Source organism: Eptatretus burgeri, chromosome 2, assembly GCF_056783735.1.
Source record: "Eptatretus burgeri isolate ZD-2024b chromosome 2, Ebu_testis_v1, whole genome shotgun sequence".
Classification (NCBI taxonomy): Eukaryota; Metazoa; Chordata; class Myxini; order Myxiniformes; family Myxinidae; genus Eptatretus; species Eptatretus burgeri.
This window is the reverse complement of record NC_140962.1, coordinates 7,232,784-7,242,307: the sequence shown is the minus strand read 5'-3', so window position 1 is coordinate 7,242,307 and position 9,524 is coordinate 7,232,784. Positions and strand designations below refer to the sequence as shown.

The 9,524-nt window shown below is 44.5% G+C and overlaps 1 protein-coding gene and 1 long non-coding RNA gene across 2 annotated transcripts in view; both read left to right on the top strand.

The window, feature by feature from the left end:
• Positions 1-9,524, top strand: part of LOC147031334 (3-mercaptopyruvate sulfurtransferase-like) — a 12,341-nt gene extending 2,817 nt beyond the window's left edge. The window contains exons 2-4 of the mRNA XM_085861883.1: positions 3,143-3,309; positions 7,430-7,602; positions 8,525-9,524. Of these exons, the coding sequence (XP_085718009.1) occupies positions 3,143-3,309; positions 7,430-7,602; positions 8,525-8,811 (627 nt within the window). The 3' untranslated portion in view covers positions 8,812-9,524. The remainder of the gene's footprint in view (positions 1-3,142; positions 3,310-7,429; positions 7,603-8,524) is intronic.
• LOC147031335 (uncharacterized) lies at positions 3,316-6,163 on the top strand. The gene is made up of 2 exons (XR_015052833.1): positions 3,316-4,449; positions 4,552-6,163. It is a non-coding gene; the product is annotated as an uncharacterized LOC147031335 (long non-coding RNA).

The following is a 9,524-nucleotide window of genomic DNA, read 5'->3' as shown; positions in this document are numbered from 1 at the left end:
TTCCCTTCGCAGGGCAGCTCACCGGATGACGGGATTGGGGCAAAGCCTTCGGGACCCCCAATCTTTGATGATAGGAGGGAAACCACGGGGTAACATCCCTGGGTCAGATTGCGGGAGAGTGTGTCGGAGTGGTGCTGAGGTGTCGTCCACCAGACGGCGGTCTCCTCGTGTTAACCTGAGGTGGTCCCTTCAGGTGGGTGCTGGAATGTCCTATCCCTAAGAGAGGATGATCACCTGTCTCTGTTATCATCTGAGCTCAAGCGTTTGGACATCAGGATTGCAGCTCTCTCTGAGGTTCAGAGACCGGATTGCGGTGAGATAATGGTGGGTGGTTACACCTACTATTGGTCTGGTCCCTCTGATGGTTACCATACCCAAGGAGTTGCTGTATCTGTGTCCAATAAGCTAACCCCAATGATAATTGAGGTAACACCGGTCAACGAGCGTATGAGACAAAGGATTTATCACTCATTCGGTGTCATTTCCCTGGTCTCTGTTTATGCTCCGACTGAGGCGAGTGATCTCACCGTGAAGGACACATTCTACGCCACGCTCGAGTCTGTAGTTGATCAGTGCCCCAGACGAGATACACTTCTAGTCTTGGGGGATTTCAATGCATCGACTGGAACTGATAGGGACGGTTATGAGGTGTGTGTTGGTCCCCATGGGTCAGGAACTATGAACCAGAATAGCACTAAGTTCCTTGACTTTGCAAGAAGTCATGGACTTAGGGTGGCTGGTTCATGGTTTCAGCGCCCACAAGCTCATCGCTGGACTTGGTATTCCAACGCTGGCGGTGCGGCAAAGGAGATTGACCATGTGTTCATTGATGGTCGCTGGAGGATGATCCAGAACTGCAGGGTCTACCGGAGTGCTCAGTTCCTCAATACTGACCACCGGCTTGTTGTAGCAACTCTGGAGTTGCACCTTAAATCCAGGAGAATGGTACCATCCCAGCCGAGGCTCGATGTTGGCAAGCTCAAGGATGAGAGGGTAGCTGCGGAGTTTGCAAACAGGCTGAGTGGAGATTTGGGGGGTCTGGGTGCTTTGGGGATGAACAGATACACAATAGACTGCTGGAGATGAACTCCCAAGGCGCCCAGCGGAGGCCTTCTGCACATGCAGTTTCTCCATGGTGCAATGCAGTTATGATTTATTAATTTTGCCATGTGAAATTTTTGGCATGCATTCAATTATATCAGAGGAATTTGATTATGCTGCTTTTAAGCAGTGAATACGCTTTTAACGAAAGTTTTAATATATAATGACTGGGAATAGGACACAGTCGGAGGTGTCGCCAGCGTCCAAAAAGATTTTGGGCACATGCCCCATGATCCAGCGCCCAGTGACACCCGTGGACACAGTTCGGAAAAAAAATGAATGAAGATGATGTGGAAACTCACCAACATGCTTAAATAGATGGAAACGGTCTCCAGGCCTGAATCTTAAACAACTTATCACAGACAATCTCATTCAAGGACACTCGACAGACAGAAGAATAAGACAGGATCAATGAGGTCGATGTTTTTGTGGTCTTTCCGTTTGCGGAACATGAGGAGGCCCAACTTGGGTGGGCAGGATGGGCTCTGAACTCATGCGGCCATTCGAGATGCTCTCACCGCTGTCTCTCCTCCTTCTGAAGCTCCAGGCACTGACTCAATTACTCCGTGCAGGAAGGACCCTGACTGATGCCGACTCACTCCTCTGGACTCTCATCGGGGTGTCTCTCGGTGTCTGTGTGCTGGCTGTGCCAATGACTCATTCTCTCTTCACCGCTTGTATATCCGCAAGGGGTTAATGCCCAAAATGTCAGCTTTTTGCTTTCCATGGCAGTTAGCAGACCTGAATCAACGTTCTATTGATTTAATCCATCTTCTCAGCAAACCTTGAGTGAAACTCGACAGCATGGAAGCCCACCCCAGCTCTCAAACCTTGAGCATGCCTGGGGTCGCCGTACGAGTCTGTGTTCTGAAGTGCTCGAGGGAATTGGCATATCTCTGAGCAATTTCAGAGCTTGAATACATGTATCATCTCTAAACGATAACCTCACATCTCATCTTCTTAATCTTTAGCAATCTCTCTCTCTCTCTCTCTCTCTCTCTCTCTCTCTCTCTCTCTCTCTCTCTCTCTCTCTCTCACTCTCACTCTCACTCTCACTCTCACTCTCACTCTCACTCTCACTCTCACTCTCACTCTCACTCTCACTCTCACTCTCACTCTCACTCTCACTCTCACTCTCACTCTCACTCTCACTCTCACTCTCACTCTCTCCCTCCTTATAGCTCGGTGCTTTTAAAAAGCACCAATGAATAGTAAGGATTATTGTGCGCCAAACAATGGTGAATTTGCTTTTGGTTTGACTCAAAATGTATACATCCACTAATCACCTTCATCTCATCGCATGTCTGCATGCTTTGGAAAAGGGTCAGGATAGAATGTGGGCGAGTCCTTGATTTAACCGGTGAAACTAGGATTGCTAAATTACATGGAAATGCGGTATCAGGGGCAGGACAGTTTTCAACCCGAGTTGAGTGGTGCATGGAAACAAGGTTGATGTTTGCTCGGATTGTCTGCCGATGCAGACCGACACTCGGCACGGAGATTGGTGTTCCGCTGATTTCTCAATTACCAAGTGACATCTCTAATTCTTATAAAAGTTTACTGATGACTCCGATGAACTTGTCCAACATTTGATACATATACAAGCTTCTGCATGAGCCTTATAGACTCTAAAAACAGATGGAATAAGTCATAAAAATTGAAATAGTCTCCAGCCTGAAGTAAAGCAATGACCGGTACATTATCTTTGGACCTGTAGAAAGTCTGCCTCGTCTTGGGAATTTGTAGTTTGAAATGCATTGTTTCGATTTTCATAAAGCTGTGACTTTTAGCAGTTAAAATTAGCTTTTCTCACATGGTTTTAATAGATCTGCTGTCGAGAGCAAATCACAAAGCAGCCAAACCACATTCATATACTGTCCATGCTAATGCATACATTGGGTTGCACATATTGTCAGCATTCCACAAAACAGACGAACTGATTTTGACCCAAAGAAAAGATTGTCAAAGTGTTGCACCGAGACTACGTTGACTTATTGTGTACATCTACATTAAAATATAATCTGCGTGTCCTTGTGTACAGATCGGAGCAGATACTCATGTAGTGGTGTACGATGGCAGTACTTTTGGACAGTATTCTGCACCACGTGTTTGGTGGATGTTTCGTGTTTTTGGCCACAACCGTGTTTCTGTACTGGATGGAGGCCTGGCTGCCTGGATGGCTCAGGGATTCGCTGTTGAAAGTGGACAGTAAGGAATCTATTTTGTTGGGGACCAACAATCAGTTGAATGGGCTTGTGTGTTATTTTTTTTTTTTTCCTAATAATATACATTTTGGTTTAAAGTGAGCTGAAGAACTGAGATTCATGAAATTTGTACTGCAATTGAAAGTGTTCAAAATGTTTCGTTGGGCTGCGAGCTCAAGTGTACATTTTGTTGTTGTAGCAGTCCATTATCTATTGGAGTTGATGAAGGCCTGTCCACGTTTCAATAGTACATAATAGACGTACTCATGTTTCAATGGCATGTAATTAATAGGCATACTCATGTTTCAATCGTATGTAATTTATAAATATACTCATGTTCCAAAAGCACGTAATTAATAAATATACTCAAGTTCCAATAGTACGTAATTAATAAATATACTCATGTTCCAATCGTACATGATAAAGACATGTGCTCAGTTCCAAAAGGACGTAATTAATGGACATACTGTCAGACCCCAACATTCGTGGGGGATACATTCCTGAAAAATGCCGCGAATGTCGAATCCATGAATGTCGGAGCATTCTTTCATTGGGAAAAAGGGGGATATGTTCCCAGCGATTCGTGATTCATCAGGAAAAATCTAAAATTGTGTGAAAAACCACGAATACGCCCTTAAAAAAAGCGTGAATGCATGAAGCACAGGGCTGCAAATGTACAATAGAAGAAAGTCAGAAAAACCGCAAATACACCCTCAAAAAAACCACAAATGTAGAAGCAGGTCAGAAAAACCACAAATACACCCAAGAAAAACCATGAATGTAGAAGCAGGTCAGAAAAACCACAAATACACCCAAGAAAAACCATGAATGTAGAAGCAGATCAGAAAAACCGCGAATACGCCTGCAAAATGCCGTGAATGTAAAAGCAGGTCAGAAAACCACGAATACGCCCACAAAAAATCGCAAATGTAGAAGCAGGTCAGAAAAAAAACGCGAATACACCCACGAAAAACTGCGAATGTAGAAGCAGGTCAGAAAAACCACGAATACGCCCACAAAAAAAACGCGAATGTAGAAGCAGATCAGAAAAACCGTGAATACCCCCACAAAAAAGCTGCGAATGCAGAAGCAGGTCAGAAAAACCGTGAATACGCCCACAAAAAAACCACGAATGTAGAAGCAGGTCAGAAAAACCGCGAATACGCCCACGAAAAACTGTGAATGTAGAAGCAGGTCAGAAAAAAACCGCGAATACGCCTACAAAAAACCGTGAATGTAGAAGCAGGTCAGAAAAACCGTGAATACCCCCACGAAAAACTGTGAATGTAGAAGCAGGTTAGAAAAACCGTGAATGTAGAAGCAGGTCAGAAAAACCGCGAATACGCCCACAAAAAAAACCGCGAATGTAGAAGCAGGTCAGTAAAACCACGAATACGCCTACGAAAAACTGTGACTGTAGAAGCAGATCAGAAAAACCGCGAATACGCCCACAAAAAAAAAACGCAAATGTAGAAGCAGGTCAGAAAAACCACGAATACGTCCACAAAAAACCGCGAACGTAGAAGCAGGTCAGAAAAACCGTGAATACCCCCACGAAAAACTGTGAATGTAGAAGCAGGTCAGAAAAACCGCGAATACGCCCACAAAAAAAACTGCGAATGTAGAAGCAGATCAGAAAAACCGCGAATCGCCCACAAAAAAAAAACGCAAATGTAGAAGCCGGTCAGAAAAACCACGAATACGTCCACAAAAAACCGTGAACGTAGAAGCAGGTCAGAAAAACCGTGAATACACCCACGAAAAACTGTGAATGTAGAAGCAGGTCAGAAAAACCGTGAATACACCCACGAAAAACTGTGAATGTAGAAGCAGGTCAGAAAAACCGTGAATACACCTACGAAAAACTGTGAATGTAGAAGCAGGTCAGAAAAACCATGAATACCCCCACGAAAAACTGTGAATGTAGAAGCAGGTCAGAAAAACCGTGAACGTAGAAGCAGGTCAGAAAAACTGTGAATACACCTACGAAAAACTGTGAATGTAGAAGCAGGTCAGAAAAACCGTGAATACACCCACGAAAAACTGTGAATGTAGAAGCAGGTCAGAAAAACCGTGAATACCCCCACGAAAAACTGTGAATGAAGAAGCAGGTCAGAAAAAAAATCCGCGAATACGCCCACAAAAAAGCCACGAATGTAGAAGCAGGTCAGAAAAAAAACACACGAATACCCCCACAAAAAAACCGCAAATGTAGAAGCAGATCAGAAAAACCGCGAATATGCCCACGAAAAATTGTGAATGTAGAAGCAGGTCAGAAAAAAACCGCGACTGTGTGGAAAAAAAAACACTAATACGTGAAGCACAGGGCCACGAATGTCGAAGCAGGACAGAAAAGTCATGAATACGCGAAGCACAGGGCCGCGTGGACTCCTCTCTGGACCTCTTGCTCTACCACCTTGCTTATGAGCCTCCCTTGGTCCTCTCCGGTGGACTGCAGTTCTCTTCTTCTTTCTGGGTGGAGCCTTACTCTCAAGTGCCACCCACGGGGATAGCCCCAATATAAATAATTGTACACATTTTTCTTCCGGGCTCCACAGCCCACTGTGCCGCAATGGCTGGCACACACTGGCTAGAGAGATCGTAATCGCCCAAGTTGCACATGTGACACGTGTGCTTCTGCAATACGAGGTCCACACCTAGCCACGCCCACAAAGAAGAGGTTTTGAATACACAAAATTAATTTGTCTACCCTGTCTATAAGTTACATACTCTGCCTGTTCAGCATCACGTGTAACAAACAACCTACTCTGACAGATCCCTGTTACATGGCAAGAACACACAAACCGCACGACACTTACCACAGTCAAGCTATGGACCCCCCCCTCCCCAGCCCACCCTTCTATGTAACAATACTAACGAGATGGTATTCATATAATACTTACCCCGCGCAGTCTTGAGAAGGACTTGGGATGAGCAGGGGCGCCAAGGGGGTTGGGATCTTTAAGGGTCTTGGTGGGGTGGGGGGTCTAAAGGATCTGAAGGGTCGTAAGGGTCTTGGGGGGGCTAAGGGGTCTTCGGGGTTTTAGGGGTCAAAAACAGTCTTCAGTTCTCAAGGATCTTCGGGGTCTTAAGGGTGTTCGGAGTCTAAAGGGTCTTAGAGGTCTCAGGGATCTTAAAGGGTTTCAGGGATCTAAAGGATATTGGGGTCTTCAAGGGCGTTATGGTTCTGAGGGGTCTTAGGCGTCTTAAGGGGTGCTGGGGCTCTAAAGGCTCTTTGGGGTCTCAAAGGGTCTTTGGGTTTGAAAGGCTCCAGAAGAGTTTTATGGGTCTTAAGGGTTTTCATGGTCTTAATGGGTCTTAGGCTTGTAAAGGGTCTTTGGGGTCTTAGGGTTTTAAAGGGTCTAATGTAATTAATACACATACATTCAGTGCAGACAGACAAACAGACAAACAAACTGTCTGTTTGAACTTGGCTATATAAAGCCAAGTTGGCTATATGTTTGAACGATAAAGCCACACGTGGGAAAATGAAACCCCGCCATTTTTCCAACAGCTTCCTGCTTTTCTCATAGCCCGATGGTGGGAAAATAAATTGTCCTCATGGTACTAATAATTATTTGCTTCCCCATGCATCTCCATGTAAAAATAATAAATCATAAAGAGTCTCGTGCCTTCTTTATGCCGAAACATCACTTTTGTTATGCTTCATGGTTTTCACTTCCTCTTTGATTCCTGTATGTGTTTGCCTCACTTGTTTTATGTTCCTTTATCGTTAGTGACTTGTGAAGAAGCTTTCATACGATTCCTGACACCACCATTACAGTAAATGGTGGCTTGGTGGTGCCTCATGATTTATTGGTCAACTGAGATTCTAACCATGCTCATCACCGAAAAGCATGAAACGGTCGCCATTTTTAACCGATCGCTGGCCAAGTTAGGCAGGCATTACCATGATTAAGGTATCTTACGAGGTTTAACATTGGACACCGCAAACTGGTTTGAGACTGCGTGACCGAGGACCACAAAAAATTAAAAATGTAGTTATGAAAAATATTTCATTCATTTCCTGTTACCAATCATTGTGTATAAATATTTTGTTGCATAAGAATTTCATTTTAGCATTAATTGCCATGCCATCCGTGCTTGTACCTTTGCCAAGCCAGGGAGCCGCCAATGTTGACCACCACGGAACAGCCGCCTTTCCCAGCAGCACTGCAGCCTGACCACGTGTGGCGCTATGAGGATGTTCGCCCAAAGTTGGGGCAGGATGACTTCTTGCTCATGGATGCTCGTAGTGAAGGTCGTTTCAAGGGTACAGAACCAGAACCTCGTGAAGGTAAGATGTAATATAATTCAGGTGCACCCAAAACTAGAATAATTAATTGTGTTTTTCCCTCCAAAGCAAGAGAATAGTTTGCTGCATTCATGCTTTGATGGGTCTGTTTGGTCTTTCTGAGCACAAAACCGATGACCTTGTGCCAAGTTCAAATCATGTATGCACTGTTAATCCATACAAATTATGATCCTAATACTCTTTTCATTGTTTTTTTTTGGACCAGAAGTCCACTGTTTCATGTAGGGAATCTTTATTTTTTTCACAAGCCAATACAATCCGTCGCTTCGCTGGTAGGAATACTAAAGAGTGGGAGAAAGAGGGAGAGGAGGAAGAGAGGAGGGAGGAGGGGAGTGAGTGAGGAGAGAGAAGGGGTGGGGGAGCTAGGAGGTGAGGAAATGGGAGCTAGGAAGGGGGAAAGAGCGATGAAAAGGGGGGGTGGGGAGAGTGAGACCACACCAAACATCGCTATACACTCTGGGAAGTGGGCGGGGTGGGAATGAGGAACATAGGGGAGTTGGGAAAGTGGGGAGGGGAGGGGATTTGGGAGGACATAACGTGAGGGGAAGGGTTCTCGACTTGCGTTTGGTAGTGGGACTTGTGGAGGAAGCAGGGGTGGGGGGAGTAGTACAGGATTGAACAAAATGAGGTACGTTAAAACAGCACGCGGAGATCGCTGGGAGATGTCCATGGGGGTGGAGAGGGAGGCAGCATGATGGGAAGGAAATGCAGCGTGAGGGCAAGGAAAGGTAAGGCAGTGTGAAGGGTGTGGTGTGAGGGGAGGGGAGGGAGAAGGGAAGGCAAGAAATAGGGGAAGGGAATGCAACAGAATGACTGATGCAAGTTATATTGTATGTTTCCGCCACCGTGTCACCTTCCCATAAACATCGCAAACCTTTCCCTCATCACATTTTTCCTATATCAGATTGTCCATCCGGCCATATTGAGGGTGCCATTTCCTTGCCATTCACCACAATGCTCGATCCGAAATCAAAACTGCTGCGACAAACAGATGAGTTGGAGAAAGAATTCTCTTCCCGTGGCCTGACCCGAGATACAGCGCCTGTGGCCATGTGCGGTTCTGGAGTGACGGCGTGCGTGCTTATCCTTGCCGCACATTTGTGTGGTCGAGATATTCCACCATTGTATGATGGTTCCTGGGGAGAATGGGCCAAACGTGCTGGTCCAAAAATGATTGTCACAGAAAAGTAAGGGTAGAACAGGTTGGGCCAGTAGGGGAGAGGTGGTTAAATGAGTACTGGAAAAGAGATTGAAATAAGTAATCTGTACATGAATGGTGAATGGGAACGATTCATCCAACACTATCATGGAATGCCACCCAAAAGCTTAAATCAGTATGCCGTCTTTAGACTGAAGGTCATCTTCAGAAAGGCAAAATTAACTAACCATCAAATTAAAGAGACAGTTATGGTATGAGGCAGGAAGAAACCATTTAAGTGTCACGTTCTTTGGATCACAGTATTAATCACATGTATAATGATTGTACTTTTTGTTATTCCAATTTAAAGAGATTGTGTCGCTGCTGCTTTCATATTGAATATAGATAAAGCGAAACACATTTCTATGGTTGCTTTGTATTAAAGAGTACTATGTGGTTGCCATAAAAAATATAGAAATCATTTAGGCTGAATCAGTTAAAATTTGGTCATGTTGATTTCCTTGTTTAAAATGTCAGCTTCTTTAAAAATGGAATTTCAACGTTTATTTCAAAGTGGGAGAGGAACTTTAAAAGAAGGCTGCAAAATTGCCTTATTGTGCCATTATATGAATCAGTAATTGGACCATAATTGCTGTTGAAATAGACAGTATAAGCACCTTGTTTCTATGCAAAATTCCTGATTTCTTGTTAAGTATTTTGAGTGTTTTCTGTGATTTAAAATAAATCAAAATGCTTACTTATTCTA